Source organism: Chrysemys picta, chromosome 1 (assembly GCF_011386835.1).
Source record: "Chrysemys picta bellii isolate R12L10 chromosome 1, ASM1138683v2, whole genome shotgun sequence".
Lineage (NCBI taxonomy): Eukaryota > Metazoa > Chordata > Testudines > Emydidae > Chrysemys > Chrysemys picta.
In genome coordinates this window covers 298,953,840-298,973,399 of record NC_088791.1, presented here as the reverse complement: position 1 = coordinate 298,973,399, position 19,560 = coordinate 298,953,840, and the positions used below count along the sequence as shown (strand labels likewise).

The window sequence follows — 19,560 nt, the reverse complement described above, 5'->3', positions numbered from 1 at the left end:
TGGAAAGAATGCAGGAAATCAAGAATGAGAGATTCCATGGCACAAGTATCGATATGTCAGACAAATGGGAGAAAAGACAGGGAAACTCCACTCAGGAACCTGAAAGGCTCACTAACAAAAACTAGGTTGAACACGGACCCATTTTACAGGAAGTGAAAAACTAATGAATTTCAGACTTATACATAGCTAGAATACTCAAACAAAAACAAAAAGCTGGAAAATTATCATCAGAAGAACAACTTTTTCAGAGGTACAGAAGTTAATTTTATACATGCCCCTGCAGCACTCAAAGAAATTAGGAACACCTTTCCAGGCTTCTAAACAAAATGCAGGTGATGGTTCCTGAGGACAGCTATTTCTCAGGGGCCAAGGCAGAAGGTGGGAGGAGAAGGGGACATAGAAAATTCAACATAATCAGCAGCATGAAGCATTCACACTCCCTTGGCTCAACACCCATCCACAACAACTCAAAGCTTACAGCAGCATTACTTGCAATCTGGTTATTCCTATATGCACCTGTGCAAAGGAAATTTAGAATTAAACACACACCTAGGGATAATGCAATTAAAGAAGATACACAGTTTTTAGAAAATTGTGTGTATCATTAAATGATACTTTTTCTAGAAAAAAAATCAAATAAAATAGGATGCAGTAATTGACTGGGCAAGAAACTTTTCTCTAGTGACATCCTCATTGATAAAAACATTGTTAGATCCTTGGTGAGAAGGTACAGAAAGCTGTCTGCCTTCTATTTAAAAAGATAGATTAGGATAAGGAGAGGGCTGTGAATATATAGGGGAACTTGCTCCAGGTTATGAAATTCCTAAATACCAGCCTCAGAAAAAGAACCATCAGCTTGAGATCCCAAAGCTTTTCTGGGAACCAGAATGGTAGGTGAAAGGAAGAGGGACCAAATGTTTCAATGCCTGAAACTATATTTCATTGCTAAAATAAGTGGGTCCATTTATGCTTTTTTCTGTTAAATTAAAATATACATACGTTCCCTGAGGACTTGTCAGGTTGATTGACAAGGAAAGCTAAATATTTTGTGGCACTTGAGTTTACTACAATTTGATTTTTTTCAAGACACACGAACATCTGTCTAATTGAGACTGCCAAAGGCAGTCTTCTAACAGACCACAAAGCCCCACCCCTGGCTAAATCCAGATGGCATGTGAGTGCCTCAGAAGGTGGAGATACTGTGTGACTGGACTCTACAATTAGGAGATACACCAGTAAATTTATGGGGGGGAAATGTATGAATATTAGTTACACTTACAGGTAAGGGAGAGAAAACACTATGTTACTCACCATGTTGAACAGTCTGACCTATAAACCAAGAACGATATTCTTCATGAAAAGCTTTTACTTCAAACAGCTGCTGTGCACTGCTATTGAATAAGTAGAGGGCAGCTTCCCCTGTTAAAAGAAATCTGGTTTGTATTTGCAAGCTTTCATGAAAATCAAAAGACTATCCAATATGTCTGAAGAATGTGCCTATTATATACATAAACATACATACATTCTACATACACTGTAACTACAAAGAAAGCTTAGACAAAGAAAACTATTATATACAGATGTTCGTTTACCAGCTCTATAATCCCTACTCAATTTTGAATCAATAAATAAGAAGTGTGAATAGTTCATCTTACAGTGCAAAGCCTTTGATTCAAACCCAAATCAGATCACACAAGAAATTAGCTTTTGTCTATATGGGAGGGGGTGGTGATAGCGAGAATTTTGCTCTTCTTTCTTTGTGTCTGTCTCTGAGTTATCTGACTCAGGGATAGGGAATGAGAGTCCCGACTCTTTTAAGTGCCATTTTGTTGTTTGTCATTTATTTTTGTGTGTTGGTACAGATGTAGGGAGAGTATGGGTTAAATGAATTAGGTAAACGAAGGAGCTGAACTAGTGGGTTTCATTAGAAACTTGAAATCTTGGAGATGACAGAAATGCTTTGTTTTAGGCCCCTTTGCAAAATCCCCCTGCTTTTCACTGGTTCACATGGACAAAGTGGAATGGATCATTTTTATGCCCCCCGATCTTAGTTTTGATTACGAAATGCCAAATATATTGTGAACAAGGCTGACAATCTCCATTACTATAATGGAAAGTCACCAAGACTTTGATTTGGAAGTTGTATGATTTTGCAGACTTGGTTAGTTCTGGCTGAGCACTCAAGAGCACACCAACATTGCATGGGTGTTTATACAATATTTGGAGACAACAATTTATTATTAAAACACAAATATTCTAAAAAGATGCTAAAAGGGTGTTTTCTTCTCTTCCTATTTCAGACTCTGCACTCATACATAAGGTTACATAACCAAAAGTTTGCGCATTACAGATCTTTAAATAGGCTTCCTGTAATTCTATAGTAAGTTACCCAGCTTCGGTGTCAACAACTACACCTAAAGCTTTTTCTCTAAAAGCCTTACCGACACACTTTTCATTCTACAAGTTAAATAGATCACTTCCTTCCCTGGTAAAATATAAATTCTTATCCACCTTTTTTCAATTCTGGTGACAAATTGCAAAGCCAATTCAGTACAGCAGATGGAAGTTGTGTATTGCTTTATATTTTGAAGCTAAATTCTGAATATTTTTAAACAGAATTAATAAACTCTCTTTCCATTCTGCATCTCTTTTCTTTCACTAATCTCTTCCTTTAGGCACAAAGCAGAAACTAGCTGATTATCTGCACCTGTAATTAAGTTTCTCTGATGTGTTTTAATGCCATAAACATGAGTGGTGACATTTTAAAAAACCCAGTGATCCTACCGAAAGCAAATTAATTTATGAAGGGAGCGAAGAAACAACCTGAACCAGATTTTTTCAAACTACTTTAAATGTAAAAAGAACAGGAGTACTTGTGGCACCTTAGAGACTAACAAATTTATTAGAGTATAAGCTTTCGTGGACTACAGCCCACTTCTTCGGATGCATATAGGGAGTCTATATGCATCCGAAGAAGTGGGCTGTAGTCCACGAAAGCTTATGCTCTAATAAATTTGTTAGTCTCTAAGGTGCCACAAGTACTCCTGTTCTTTTTGCGGATACAGACTAACACGGCTGCTACTCTGAAACCTACTTTAAATGTGAAGATTTTCTGTTTAAATAAACTAAACAGGGTTTAATACTGTATACTTTAATGAAAAGAAAGTCTTAGACAAAGGCAGCTTTAAGATACTCTAGCTATACAACCAAAGAAGAAAATGATTGTTTTGGAGATTGGAGGGAGGTTCATTAAATTTTCTACATTATTTATTTTTCCAATATGTTTCTAATTTTAAAGGTAAATCATCATCTACCGACAAGAAAAGAGATACCACACTTTGGACTAAGTAAAAAGAAAATTGTAGTTAAAAATGAAAAGGCTCAAAAGTTTGGCAAGTGTAATAAAAGCCTCTCCTAACTGAATGTTTATTTTATAGCATAAGGTGACTAGCGGAAGAATCTAAATTTGGATTTATAAGAAAGGCCTGTGGATCCCCAAAAAACTAATGCATTTAAAAGATACATTTGAAATATACCACTTTTTTGTGCTGCCAAGATTTCTGATGAACAGTTCCACCAATTAAAATTATAAAATACAGCCTAAATGTTTGAACTGAATTAACTACATGGCATCCTCAGCAAAATCTCTGGCACATGAGATTAACACTATCATCATTTCAGTTTGCAAAATATTAATCCTAGAGATAAGGAGAGAATTAACCATAATATTAACAGTGTCCTTAACTGTTGCAAACTTGCCTGTACTTGGATTACGCAGTCTTGTAAATAAAGGTCCACCATCAGGTTTCATAGGAAGATCAGTAACAGGCTCTGAAAAGAATTATAAAATTATAAATTGAGAGATCTTTCCCACCCCATCATACTTCACCAACATACTGGTCTGTATTAATTGGATTTACCTTTCAGATACTAGTAATTTCCCCCCGAAAGCCACAGAGTATGTCCATTACATCAGAACACAAGAATGGCCATCCTGGACAAGAACAATGGCCACCTCGCCCAGTATCCTGTCTTAGGACAGTGGCAAGTGCCAGTGCTTCAGAGAAAATGGACAGAACAGGGCAATTTCCAATCATCCATCCCCCCTGTCATCCACTCCCAGCTTTTGGAAATTGGAGGTTTAGGGACACCCAGAGAGTGGGGTTGCATCCCTAATATATCTTATATATGCTAATATATCTGAATATATTTCTAATACATCTCTTTTTTGAGATGGGGTGACCAAAACTGCACGTAGTACTGAAGGTGTGGGTGTTCATGGATTTATACAGTTGCGTTATGATATTTTCAGTTTTGTTTTCTATCCCTTTCCTAATGGTTCCTAACATTATGTTAGCTTTTTGTTTTTGGGGGGTTTTTTTGGACTGCTGCTACACACTCAGTGGATGTTTTCAGAGAACTAGCCATAGTGCCACCACAATCTCTTTCTTATGCGGTAACAACTCATTTAGACATCATTGTTTTGTATGTATAGTTGGAATTATGTTTTCAAAAATGCAGTACTTTAAATAAATAATGGAGATATCCCATCTCCTAGAACTGGAAGGGACCTTGAAAGGTCATCAAGTCCAGCCCCCTGCCTTCACTAGCAGGACCAAGTACTGATTTTGCCCCAGATCCCCAAGTGGCCCCCTCAAGGACTGAACTCACAACCCTGGGTTTAGCGGGCCAATGCTCAAACCAGTGAGCTATCCCTCACCCTTCATCAACAGTGAATTTCATTTGCCATTTTGTCACAACACTGAATTTCATTTGCCATTTTGTCACAGTCACAGAGTTCTGTGAGATCCCTTTGTAACTCTTGACAGTCAGATTTGGACTTAACGATCTTAAGTAATTTTGTATCATCAGCAAATTTTGCCACCTCACCATTTACCCCCTTTCCCAGATCATTTATAAGTATGTTGAACAGTACTGGTCTCAGCACAGATCCTTTGGGGACCCTCCTATTTACCTCTCTCCATTTATTCCTACCCTTTGAGTATGCCTACACTACCATTAAAAACCCACAGCTGGCCTGTACCAGCTGACTCAGGCTCACGGGGCTTGGATTAAAGGGCTGTTTAATTGTGGTGTAGAGATTCAGGCCTGAGCCTGAACATCTACACCACAATTAAACAGCCCCTTAGTCTGAGACCTGGGAGCCTGAATCAGCTGGCACAGGCCAGCCATGAGTGTCTAACTGCACTGTAGAGATACCCCTTGATTCCTAGCTTTTAACCAGTCACTGATCCATGAGAGGACCTTCCCTCTTATCCCATGACTGCATACTCTGCTTAAGAGCCTTTGGTGAGGGACCTTGTCAAAGGCTTTCTGAAAGTCCAAGTACACTATATCCAGCACCCTTGTCCATATTTGTTGACACTTTCAAAGAATTCTATTAGATTGGTGAGGCAGCATTTGCCTTTATAAAAGCCAATGCATTGTATTCATCTATGTACAAGATAATTTTTTTCTGACCTACAGATTCAACCAATTTCCTGGTACTCAAGTTCGTCTTACTGGCCTGTAATTGCCAGGATCACCTCTGGGGACTTTGTTAAAAATTGGTGTTCCATTAGCTACCCTCCAGTTATCTGATACAGAGGCTGATTTAAGTTATAGGTATCATATCACAGGTAGTAGTTCTGCAATTTCATATCTGAGTTTCTTCAGAACTCTTGGGCGAATATCAACTAGTCCTGTTTAATTTATCCATTTGTTCCAAAACCTCCTGTATTGACTTCTCAAGCTGTGAAAGTTCCTCAGATTTATCACCTAAAATAATGGCTTAGGTGCAAGGATGTCCCTCACATCCAATACAGTGAAGACCAATACAAAGAATTCATTTAGCTTCTCCGTAACGGCCTTGTCTTTCTACAGTGCTCCTTTAGCACCTTGATCGTCCCGTGGCCCCAATGACTGTTTGGTAGGCTTCTTGCTTTCAATGTACTTAAAAAAATATTGGTTGTTAGTTTTTGTGTCTTTTTCTAGCTGCTCTTCAGATTCTTTCTTGGCCTGCCCTAGTTTACACTTGACTTGCCAGAGTTTATGCTCCTTTCTATTTTCCTCACCCGACTTCCAATTTTTGAAGGATTTCTTTTTGCCTTTAACCACCTCTTTTACTCTGCTGTTAAACCATTGTGGCATTTTTTGGGTCTCTTACTGTCTTTTATATTATAGTCACTATTACTGAGCAATTCAGTTATATTCACCTGTTGGACCAGATCCTGTGTATCACTTAGGACTAAAACAAGAATTGGCTCTCCCTTTGTGGATTCCAGGACAAGCTGTTCCAACAAGCAGTTATTTATGATGTCTAGAAATTTTATCTGTGTCCCTTCCTGAGGTGACATATACCCAGTCAATATGAGGATAGTTGAAATCCCCCATCATTAATTTATTTTCTATCTTTGTAGCCCATCTAATCTCCCTGAGGATTTCACAATCACTATCACCATCCTGGTCAGGGAGCCGGTAGTATATTCCTACTACTTACTATACTTTTATTGTTCAAGCATTGAATTTCTATCCATAGAGATTCTGTGGTACACTTTGATCCATTTAAGCTGTTTACTTTAACTGACTCTAGGCTTTCTTTCGCATACAATGCCATGTCCCCACCAGCATGACCTACTCTGTCATTTCTTACATTGACTAGAAGTAATTTTCATTAGAAATCAGTTATGCTTGAAAATCAGGTTGGCATGCAGACGGGGAGAACATTGCAAGGGTGCTGTCGTGCAGAAATGGATACCAAACCAACTTGGTCTTGAACATTAAGAAACTCCTATTTATGTGGAACACATTCTTTAGTATTCTCTCCTGTATAAGAAGTCAGGGTAAGAAAGCATTACTTTTGTGGAAAGGGCATCAGATATAAGAGAAAAAAGACCACATTTTACAAACCTTGTGAAAGGCACAGAGATCTTTACTTACAAAGGTAACCGGATTGCCTTTTTTTGAGGTTTTCAGTCCCACACTCAGTGAAAAAGATAATGTTGTTGCTGACTTAATGGGTTTTCTTAAAAAGAAATATCAAAGCAGCTTTGTTGTTTCCAGGAAAACTAAGAATTGAAATGTGTCTTTTGTCTTAAGGTCTAAGACCCATAATTGGTTAAAAAAACTGGAGAATAAAAGTAAAGGCCAAACCAAAGATGCAGCAAGAGGTCTCTTGTTAAATCCTAAAGGAAGATGGTGGATTGTTTGCCACAATATACAAGAATAGTTTTTATAAACTCTGCCCCAAAGAGTTTCTTTTATACGAGCAAAAAACAAGTTAGCGAGAGTGTACAAGGTCTTTTGATTAGAAATTATGCCTTTCAATTAATTATACTGCACCTAGACACTGTACCAAGATAGAGGCAGATAGACAAAACCGCTCACCCAGTAAAGGTGGGTGTATTAGCAATAGATAAACTAGACATTTGTTCATCTAGCACAGCATTTAAGAATATGCCTATATTACAGATTTACACAAATATAGAGTGCCTTTATAGCCCTAACAAATGAGGTAACACTGCTCTACAGCCAAAATGCTTCTGAAATAAATGTAGTCAAACTTTACTAATTCCAGGTCACTGAGAACGAAAATGATGCTTAAAATTGTTGATTGGCTCTAGTTTTCAAAATATGCTATTGGGTCAGTATATACGACCCTTGACTTGGGAATGGCGGAGGATAAGTGAGTTATAAAGGGAAGGGATCTCAATTTAAACCAGAAATGACTAAAATACATATTTGACTGGATCTATGAATAAATCTATGACTGGGTTTGGACAGTACTTGCTTTTTAGGCAAAACAATGAATGATGCAATCTGAAGCTGGTATTGCGTCATACATATGAATTGCATCATGTTATTCCTAGAAGTCATGGATGATGCAATCATAACGAAGCTTACATCACTGTGCTGAACAAATTGCCCTATATCAGCTCTAGAAATCATACAGTGTCGTGCTCTCTTATTTGTCAGTGTTTGATTTTGCAAAGGGACACATTTCTGTTTAGCCAAAGTGAGCAGAGATGCCTCGTACTTGTGTGAACAGTGCAGATGACTTCTGCTATGTTTGTGGTGAAGTGACTTTTGCATCACAAAAGCGCAGTATAACCATTATGGTTAAGAAAGCCTATCACCTTTATTTTGGCTGCAAAATTGGAGATCAGGACAAGAGGTGGGCCCCACACATATGCTGCAACACTTGTGCAACAAATCTTCGCCAGTGGTTGAACAGGAAAAGGAAATCTATGCCTTTTGCAGTGCCAATGATATGGAGAGAGCCAACGGATCATACCAGCAATTGTTACTTCTGCATGGAGCCTCCAGTTGGGAAAGGTGTGTCAAAGAAGAAAACGTGGACTGTGCATTATCCAAACATTCCATCAGCTATATGCCCAGTACCCCACAGAGAAGGACTGCCGGTTCCTGATGCACCAGAATCATTCTCACTTGAGTCAGACAAGGAAGAGGAAGAGGATGAAACTTCTGGTCCTAAACCATCAATGTCACAGGACCCACATTTTCTCCCATCCTCCTCCTCTGAACCACACCTCATAACACAAGGTGAACTGAATGACCTTGTCAAGGATTTGGAACTACCCAAGAGTAAGGCAGAGCTGTTGGGCTCCAGACTACAGCAGTGGAATCTGCTGGCAGGTGATGTTAGGGTTTCCATGTTCCGTGACCGTCCAAAGGATCTTGTCCCATTCTTCTTCATGGAAGGTGATCTTGTAGCCTGTAACAACATCGATGGTGTGATGGCAGCCCTCAACATCGGTCACAATCCAGATGAGTGGAGACTGTTCATTGATGCATCGAAGACGAGTCTTAAAGCTGTTTTACTGCATAATGGCAATGTTTTGCCATCAATTCCAGTTGGTCATGCAGTCCATATGAAAGAAACCTATGACAACATGAAACAACTTTTGAAGTGCATACACTATGACAACATCAGTGGCAGCTTTGTGGCGATTTGAAGGTTGTTGCTCTCTTGCTTGGTCTGCAGACTGGATACACAAAGTACTGCTGTTTTCTCTGCGAATGGGATAGTCGTGCAAGAGATTCCCACTACATCAAGAAAGATTGGCCACTCCGACAGTCATTGGAGCCTGGGAGGAAAAGTGTTCAGCATCCACCACTTGTTGAATCAAGGAAGATTTTGTTACCACCCTTACACATCAAGCTGGGTCTGATGAAGAACTTTGTCAAGGCCATTGACAAAACACAAGCAGCTTTCAAGTACCTCCGTGGAAAATTTCCAAGGTTAAGTGAAGCTAAGATAAAGGAAGGCGTCTTTGTTGGTCCTCAGATTCGTGAACTTCTTCCAGATGATGCATTTGACCATGCACTGCGTGGCAAGGAAAAGATGGCATGGAAAGCCTTCCAGTTAGTGGCAATACATTTTCTCGGAAACAACAAGGCAGACAACTACAGGTTGTTGGTGGAAAACTCCTCAAGGCATACAAAAGCCTTTGTTGCAACGTGTCACTAAAGATACATTTTTTGCACTCTCACCTAGATTTTTTTCCACCGAACTGTGGAGCAGTGAGCGACGAGCATGGCGAGCGATTTCACCCGGACATTGCAACAATGGAGAAACGCTATCAGGGGAAATGGAGCCCATCAATGCTTGCAGACTATTGCTGGACAGTGACAAGAGATGCTCCATTTAATGAATACAAGAGACAAGCCAAGAAGCGCCGAGTAGACACTGAATAGGACTAAACTATGTACATAATAGTTTTTTGCCTTTTGTTTCATAATAAATTTTATTTATATAACCCTTTTGCTGATTTTTAAAGTGTTACATAAATAGGACAGGTGAAATATCATATAAAGCAACCATAAACACATGAAAAGACCTAGGTTTACAATTTATGATTAAAACTCTACTATCTACACAATATACATAGACATAAAATGTAAAAACTTAAATATCTTAGACACAGTAGCCAATCAGTTGTTTTCATTGTCATATTTGAATTCAGCACATCAAAATACATAATAAATAGCACATTTTATCTCTGAAGCAGATGACTTCTCAAAAATTGTAGACCAGTGTAATTAAGAGGTAAACACAATGTCTTTATGGGGCTGTTTAAATAAATGTCAAAACTGGTTTTATGCAGTATTGTTGTAGCTGTGTTAGTCCCAGGATATTAGAGAGACAAGGTAGATTTGGTCATATCACTTATTGCAGTGGCTCTCAATCTTTCCAGACTACTGTACCCCTTTCAGAAGTCTGATTTGTCTTGCGTACCCCCAAGTTTCACCTCTCTTAAAAACTACTTGCTTACAAAATCAGACATAAATACAAGTGTCACAGCACACTGTTACTGAAAAATTGCTTACTTTCTCATTTTTACCATATAATTGTAAATCAACTGGAATATAAATATTGTACTTACATTTCAGTGTATAGTATATAGAGCAGTATAAACAAGTCATTGTCTGTATGAAATTTTAGTTGGTACTGACTTCGCTAGTGCTTTTTATGTAGCCTGTTGTAAAACTAGGCAAGTATCTAGATAAGTTGATGTACCCCCGGAAGACCTCTGTGTACCCCCAGGGATACACATACCCTAGGTTGAGAACCACTGTCTTATTGGACCAACTTCTACTGGTGAGAGAGACAAGCTTTTGAGCTTTTTTTTATTGGTTCAATAAAAGAATATTCCTCATCCACCTTGTCTCTCTAAAATTGGTTTTCATATATATTATTTAAGATATAGTCTACAGTAATCTATGCAGTATTCATCAAGTAACACCGAACAGTTTTAAAAAAATACTTTGAGATGGACATGTCTACAATTTTTGAGAAGTCATCTCTGAAGCAGACAAAATGTGCTATTTATTATGTATTTTAATGTGCTGAATTCAAATATGACAATTAAAACAACTGATTGGCTACTGTTTCTAAGATATTTAAGTTTTTACATTTTATGTCTATGTATATTGTGTAGATAGTAGAGTTTTAATCATAAATTGTAAACCTAGGTCTTTTCATGTGTTTATGGTTGCTTTACATGATAATATTTCACCTCTCCTGTTTATGTAACACTTTAAAAATCAGCAAAAGGTTAAATAAAATTTATTATGAAACAAAAGGCAAAAAACTATTATGTACATAGTTTAGTCCTATTCAGGGTCTACTCAGCCTTTCTTGGATTGTCTCTTGTATTCATTAAATGGAGCATCTCTTGTCATTGTCCAGCAATAGTCTGCAAGCATTGATGGGCTCCATTTGCCCTGATAGCATTTCTCCATTGTTGCAATATCCTGGTGAAATCGCTCGCCGTGCTCGTCGCTCACTGCTCCACAGTTCGGTGGAAAAAAATCTAGATGAGAGTGCAAAAAATGTATCTTTAGTGACATGTTGCAACAAAGGCTTTTGTATGCCTTGAGGAGGTTTTCCACCAACAACCTGTAGTTGTCTGCCTTGTTGTTTCCGAGAAAATGTATTGCCACTAACTGGAAGGCTTTCCATGCCGCCTTTTCCTTGCCACGCAGTGCATGGTCAAATGCATCATCTGGAAGAAGTGGACCAACAAAGACACCTTCCTTTATCTTAGCTTCACTTAACCTTGGAAATTTTCCACGGAGGTACTTGAAAGCTGCTTGTGTTTTGTCAATGGCCTTGACAAAGTTCTTCATCAGACCCAGCTTGATGTGTAAGGGTGGTAACAAAATCTTCCTTGATTCAACAAGTGGTGGATGCTGAACACTTTTCCTCCCAGGCTCCAATGACTGTCGGAGTGGCCAATCTTTCTTGATGTAGTGGGAATCTCTTGCACGACTATCCCATTCGCAGAGAAAACAGCAGTACTTTGTGTATCCAGTCTGCAGACCAAGCAAGAGAGCAACAACCTTCAAATCGCCACAAAGCTGCCACTGATGTTGTCATAGTTTATGCACTTCAAAAGTTGTTTCATGTTGTCATAGGTTTCCTTCATATGGACTGCATGACCAACTGGAATTGATGGCAAAACATTGCCATTATGCAGTAAAACAGCTTTAAGTCTTGTCTTCGATGAATCAATGAACCGTCTCCACTCATCTGGATCGTGACCGATGTTGAGGGCTGCCATCACACCATCAATGTTGTTGCAGGCTACAAGATCACCTTTCAAGAAGAAGAATGGGACAAGATTCTTTGGACGGTCACGGAACATGGAAACCCTAACATCACCTGCCAGGAGATTCCACTGCTGTAGTCTGGAGCCCAACAGCTCTGCCTTACTCTTGGGTAGTTCCAAATCCCTGACAAGGTCATTCAGTTCACCTTGTGTTATGAGGTGTGGTTCAGAGGAGGAGGATAGGAGAAAATGTGGGTCCTGTGACATTGATGGTTCAGGACCAGAAGTTTCATCCTCTTCCTCATCTGACTCAAGTGAGAATGATTCTGGTGCATCAGGAACCGGCAGTCCTTCTCTGTGGGGTACTGGTATAGCTGATGGAATGTTTGGATAATGCACAGTCCACGTTTTCTTCTTTGACACACCTTTCCCAACTGGAGGCTCCATGCAGAAGTAACAATTGCTGGTATGATCCGTTGGCTCTCTCCATATCATTGGCACTGCAAAAGGCATAGATTTCCTTTTCCTGTTCAACCACTGGCGAAGATTTGTTGCACAAGTGTTGCAGCATATGTGTGGGGCCCACCTCTTGTCCTGATCTCCAATTTTGCAGCCAAAATAAAGGCGATAGGCTTTCTTAACCATAGTGCTTATACTGCGCTTTTGTGATGCAAAAGTCACTTCACCACAAACATAGCAGAAGTCATCTGCACTGTTCACACAAGTACGAGGCATCTCTGCTCACTTTGGCTAGACAGAAATGTGTCCCTTTGCAAAATTAAACACTGACAAATAAGAGAGCACGACACTGTATGATTTCTAGAGCTGATATAGGGCAATTTGTTCAGCACAGGGATGTAAGCTTCGTTATGATTGCATCATCCATGACTTCTAGGAATAACATGATGCAATTCATATCATGTATGACGCAATACCAGCTTCAGATTGCATCATTCATTGTTTTGCCTAAAAAGCAAGTACTGTCCAAACTCAGTCATAGATTTATTCATAGATCCAGTCAAAGACGTATTTTAGTCATTTCTGGTTTAAATTGAGATCCCTTCCCTTTATAACTCACTTATCCTCCGCCATTCCCATTCGTATATACTGACCCAATAGCATATCTTGAAAACTAGAGCCAATCAACAATTTTAAGCATCATTTTCGTTCTCAGTGACCCAGAATTAGTAAAGTTTGACTACATTTATTTCAGAAGCATTTTGGCTGTAGAGCAATGTAATCTGGTAAGCAACATTTGCTCAGAAAACATGCCAAGTATCCTGCAGATGAAAAAGTAAAGCCATAACATAACTGTTCCTTTCATTATTAAACAATGAAAACAGGCTTTTTCTTTGCTCATGTGATTAGTTCAACTGAAGTCTTAGAAATTGCACCGCTCAGCCTTCCAATTTAACTATTTGGCATTCCACTGATTTCTGTTGCAAGTACTGACAGTATCTTGCCCTTTCTAATGCTGCATCACAGTGATCAGCCGAGGGAAAGCATGTCACCATTAATTGAAGTGCAAAAGTTTCAGATTAAGATTTACTATCAGCCTGAATGGTTGCATCTGATGAAGTGGGTTCTAGCCCATGAAAGCTTATGCCCAAATAAATGTTAGTCTCTAAGGTGCCACAAGGACTCCTCGTTGTTTTATCAGACTTAATGGTGAGTCAGGAGATGGATAAGGAAATAACAGAGCTTTTTATTTCTAGCTGTTTTCAATCCAATCTGCCATTAGCAACTAAAAATCATGCGAGGGCTGACCAATGGTCTCTGTGACATTAATACAATACTAATTCTCGGTACAATGGGACTAGTCACATGAGAAAAGTTGTGTGTGTGGTTAAGTGTTTGCAGGGTCAGCCCTAACTTTGTAGCACTCTATTTCACAGTTTTCAGTATAACAAACTGCTGCCATGCTGCTTGGGGCTTGATAGATATCAAGATACACATGATTTAAGAAGCGCTTCAGTTTCATTTCTGAATACTTGCTGACAAGTCCCCTAATTTCAGTTTCCCTTCTCTGTCTGGATTGATTCCAAGACATCTGCTTCTTTGCAGAATTAGCCCATCATCTCCATTAACGTTAAAAAAAGGCACAATCAAAGCAAGACGAACTATTCATGTCCAGGTGAAAATAATGCTACTGAATATATAGGGTGGTACATGATATCAACACCCATGTGAGCTATTCTAATGTTAAGATTACTCATGCGAGCAGCTATAGGTGTGACTTAGTGTTTGTAGGATTGGATCCTTTGGATGTACCTACTTTCCAAGAAGAAAAAGTAACAAATAGCTCTTTTGTGCTTCTTGTTGTAACAGTAAAACAAATCTTTTCTCTCCATAAGTTTCCCTGCATAAAATCAGAAACTTGTTACTTACCTACCCCACAAAGGAGTTGCAAGAATTTAACTTCCTCAAAAAACAGACTATTCTGTTGGAAATTTGGAAAGCAAAGTCAAATTTTGCAAGTATAGCCTTAAGTGAATTTTACAGAAATTCTGACAAAACACTTCTGAAATATGGGACTTCAAAAAGGGATATTCAACTTTCTGTAATTTATCAAAAACACTTTATCAAAAAAACATTAAATTTATTATATTCAATGGTCTTCAATTAGACCTCAACTATTAGACCAATTAGACCTAGGACTATTTCTGATTATGTCAGCAGTAAAACCTTGGAGCTATTTGCTGTGGACTTTTGAAACTCAGTATGTGCTTTCAGGTTCTACTGAATTTAATAAACTTTCCTATACATTTGATGAACTTTATAAACTTTGCTGGAGCTGTGCTGGCAAAGTTGGCAGCTTTGCCAGTGCAGCTGTTCCCACACCAGGAGCACTCTGCTGGTATATTATACCTATACTATACCAGTAAAGCCCCCCAGTGTACACATAGCCTCTGTAAGGAAACCTGTTTGAGTTCATGGAAGTTACAAGCTCTGGCTCCAATCCTGAAAATACTGATGTTAGAGATTAACATTTTGCACAGAACTGACTGGTCACATGCATAAAGTTAAGTGTGTTGAAATTAATAGGACAGAGGCATTTGTGGGCAAAGCCAACTGTTTGAATGCAGTACTTAACTCTGAACTGAAGTTTGCATACATGTCAAAGTAAGAAGTGGATCCCCATCCTATACTGGAATTCAGGAATTCTGGGTTCTATTCCTGGTTCTGCCACTAGCCTGGTAGGTGACCTCACTTCACCTCGCACTGTACCTCAGTTTTCCCAGCTGTAAAATGAGGAGAATGATACTGACATCCCTTGTAAATTGCTTTGAGATCTGCAGATGAAATGCATGATATAAGAGCTAGTAGTTATTATTAGGGCTGTCAAAGTGATTAAAAAAATTAATCATGATTAATTGCACTGTTAAACAACAATAGAATATAATTTATTTTAAATATTTTTGGATGTTTACCACATTTTCAAATATATTAACCTCAATTACAACACAGAACACAAAGCGCACAGTGCTCACTTTACATTTATTTTTTTATTACAAATATTTGCACCGCAAAAAACAGAAGAAACAGTATCCTTCAATTCACCCCACACAAGTACTGCAGTACAATCTCCCCACCATGAAAGTTGAACTTACAATGTAGAATTATGTTTAAAAAAAAAAAAAAAAGAACTGCATTCAAAAATAAAACAATGTAAACTTTAGAGTCTACAAGTCCACTCAGTCCTACTTCTTGGTCAGCCAATCACTCAGACAAACAAAGTTGGTTACAATTTGCAGGAGATAATGCTGCCTGCTTCTTGTTTACAATGTCACCTGAAAGTGAGAACAAGCGTTCACATGGCACTGTTGTAGCCAGCGTTGCAAGATATTTACATCCCAGATGTGCTAAAAATTCATATGTCCCTTCATGCTTCAACCATGATTCCAGAGGACATGGTTCCATGCTGATGATGGGTTCTGCTTGATAACAATCCAAAGCAGTGCGGACCGACATGTTCATTTTCTTCATCTGAGTCAGATGCCACCAGTAGAAGGTTGATTTTCTTTTTTGGTGGTTTGGGTTCTGTAGTTTCTGCATCAGAGTGCAAGTAAATGTAAAGAGTGCAGAATGCAAGTAAAACAGAATAGGAGATATACAATTCTCCCCCCAAGGAGTACAGTCACAAATTTAATTGAAGCATTATTTTTTTAATGAGCATCATCGGCAAGTCCTCTGAAATGGTGGCCAAAGCATGGAAGGGGCATACGAATGTTTAGCATATCTGGCATGTAAATACCTTGCAACGCTGGCTACAAAAATGCCATGTGAACGCCCGTTCTCACTTTCAGGTGACATCGTAAATAAGAAGCAGACAGCAGTATCTCCTGTCAATGTAAACAAACTTGTCTGTCTTGGCGATTGGCAGAATAAGAAGTAGGACTGAGTGGGCTCTAAAGTTTTACACTGTTTTGTTTTTGAGTGTTGTTATGTAACCAAAAAAAAAAAATCTGCATTTGTAAGTTACACTTTCAGGATAAAGAGATTGCACTTTAGTACTTGTATGACATGAACTGATGTATACTATTTGTTTTATCATTTTTACGGTGTGTATATTTGTAATCAGAAATAATAATATAAAGTAAGCACTGTGCACTCTGTATTCTGTGTTGTAACTGAAATCAATATTTAAAATGTAGAAAAACATCCAAAAATATTTAGTAAATTTCAATTGGTATTCTATTGTTATAAGTGCAATTAATTGTGATAAATTTTTTGAACTGTGATTAATTTTTTTGAGTTAATCGCATGAGTTAACTGTGATTAATTGACAGTCCTAGTTATTATTACTATCAGCAGCAGCATCTTGTACTCTCTGCATGTCAGATCCAAGAGTGTGGAACAGAAAAGCTAAGAATGGAGCCAGGGAGGAATCAGCAAATCCAGAAGAAAATAGGATTGAGAAATGCATCTTTTCTCAGTTTCCTACAATTTGTGCACATTCTCTCTCACTCGGCCACCTTCATTTAAAAATTAACCAATTTTTTGTTTGGAGATTACTGAAGGTAAGAATCAGATGATATTTTTAATCCAGACACTGCAAAAAATTAGCAGTAATGCAATTTTACATTTACAAAACACACTGAATGACAGTTGTGGAGTGGAGGGAAATACAGGCCAGAGAGGATTTCAGTTTTTAAGGCCCTCCTCTGAAACATTCTTCCATCAGATACAGGGAATTCTGTTTATTTATTCTACAAGGATGAAGGGTTGAGTAGATCCCTGATCAGGTTTAGAACTTCGTGTTTCAGAGGGGTCTAAGTGTTTCAAAGCTGATGTTTATGTCTCTATGCTATTCCCTTTAGAAAACAGAAGACAGAATAAACTGTGAAGTAGGTGAGGCTCCTTCACTAAAGCTTGTCAAAAACAGGTGAGATCAAGCACCTGTGGGAGTACTCTAGAAATAATATTTTGCACTTGTAGAGCACCTTCTCTCCAAGGATCTCACAGCAATTTACTAATTCTAATGAGTTAAACCCTGTGATATCCCAGTGATGTAGGAAAATATTGAGTCAAGACTGAGAAGCAGAATGGTGAACTCTGTAAGACTTTGCTTAAGGTGACACACAGGCAGATCTGGTAGATGATCCAGCTACTTAGCAAGATAGGCGTTGGCTGGATATACAAAGAGGTCTTGACTAGGGTGCAAATCAGCCAAGGAAATCTAAGTACACCTCTACCCCGATATAACGCGACACAATATAAGACGAATTCAGATATAACACGGTAAAGCAGCGCTCCAGGGCGGCGGGGCTGCAAGCTCTGGCAGATCAAAGCAAGTTCGATATAACGCGGTTTCACCTGTAACACGGTAAGATTTTTTGGCTCCCGAGGGCAGCGTTATATTGGGGTAGAGGTGTACTTGATAAGGGAAGAGCTCTCTCTCCTTCTGCAACATCAGTAGCCTTTGAGATGCATCTAGCTCACTGGTGAGGGAAGGGGCAGCAGATATAGATCGTCACATCCTGCCTTAATACACCTCCTGCAGCTGCCCCCTTGACTGTAATACAGCTGCAAATAATTTAACCTTCTACAATGAGTAGCCCCTCAACCCCCGCTGGGTCCTGCTCCCTGGGACTGGACGGGGCACAACAAGGGAAACCTGAGTGGACCAGGGGATCAAATCTCACTGCACTGAGGTCGTGCCCCTCCTGGCCGAGATGGGTCACAAGGCTCCAGTCTCCCCTGGGGCGCTAGTGGGGGATGGGACATGGGGCGCTGAGGGAGGTCCACTCTCCCCCGGGGGCGCTGGTGGGGAGACGGGGCGACGGGGCTCCAGCTCTCCGCGGGGCCCGGAGGAGGGGGGGTTACCTGGTGCAACCAGCACCCACTGGTTGGCGTGCGAGTCCGCCGAGCGGCGCCGCCCGCTACCCAGCATGGTCCGGGACCCCCGCGCTCTCGGCGCTGCCCGTCTCGGCCTCCGCATCCGAATAACGGCGGGGCCGGGGCGGGCGCGCGGAGCGGGGGAGCCGCGCGCGCAGCGCCCTCCCGCCAGTGCCGCCCTGGGCCCAGCGGGGCCCGAGAGCCCGGGGGAGGCGGGGGCCGCACGATCTGCGCGCGGGGGTCACGGGGGAGCCCAGTCGCTCGCGCGGCAGCCAGGGAACCCCTGGCTGGGGTTTGCCGCGCACCCCCGCACCAGCGCCGCCAAATGGTACGAGCCCGAGGGGGGGGAGGCGGGGCCGGACACACTGCGGCGCCTCGCGCTCGCTCCCTCTGTGCGGCGGAGCTGATTCCCCTCCCCCCTGAGCCCTTCACCCGGTGTGAGGCGCTGCCGTGCTCCGCCTTCAGCTGAGGGACGGACTGACGTCCCCTAACCCCGCCCCCCACACGGCCTTCGCCACCTCCCCCCCCCAGCCCCAGCGGAGGAACAGCCCGAAACTCCTAGAGCGTTAGAGTCACACCCGCCAGAGCCTGGGCATGGGAGCGCCGAGCGTCTCCGCATCTCGCATTCAGCCGTGCCCAGGACTTGTGCCGGGTATTGCGGTCCTGGAGCGGGGCCGCATTGTGCTGCCCAGACTCAACACAAAAGCGATCCCGGCCCCAAAGAGCCGCTCCACGCTACTGTTAATAGCATCTGTTAAGGCGGGCATTAAAGAGCAGCGCAGCGCACGATGTTTGCCATCATACAACGTTATAAAAAAAACCCAAACAGCAGCAGCACAGGAGGAGCAAAGGCCAGGACATTCCAATTGGCTACGTTCATGTCACAGAAAATAATTCCCTGATGTTTGGCTATATACATTTATACCCTTAAAATTATGTTAACCTACGTTCATTTTAACGTTCCTTGATTTTTTTTTTTTTTTTTACCTAAAGAGGGATAGGGACGTAGGAAAAGCCAAGAACCATATTACGGCATCTGCTGTAAAGCAGAAATCACTGGAAAGTTCTGCTTAGTAAGTGATGGCCTGATATGGTTCCACGGTTATTCTTTTTAGGACCTTACAAACTACCCATGCTACCAGATTTG

General features: G+C 40.5%; 1 protein-coding gene across 2 annotated transcripts in view; it reads right to left on the bottom strand.

Annotated features, from left to right (window-relative positions):
* Positions 1-18,637, bottom strand: part of RNASEH2B (ribonuclease H2 subunit B) — a 57,511-nt gene extending 38,874 nt beyond the window's left edge. The window contains exons 1-3 of one of the 2 annotated variants that reach the window (XM_005287109.5): positions 18,402-18,637; positions 3,760-3,831; positions 1,312-1,419 (exon numbers count right to left, since the gene is read on the bottom strand). In XM_005287109.5, the coding sequence (XP_005287166.3) occupies positions 1,312-1,419; positions 3,760-3,831; positions 18,402-18,516 (295 nt within the window). In that variant the 5' untranslated portion in view covers positions 18,517-18,637. The remainder of the gene's footprint in view (positions 1-1,311; positions 1,420-3,759; positions 3,832-18,401) is intronic. The other variant, XM_008168162.4, reaches the window with a different exon arrangement.
* Between the last annotated feature and the right edge of the window lie 923 nt (positions 18,638-19,560).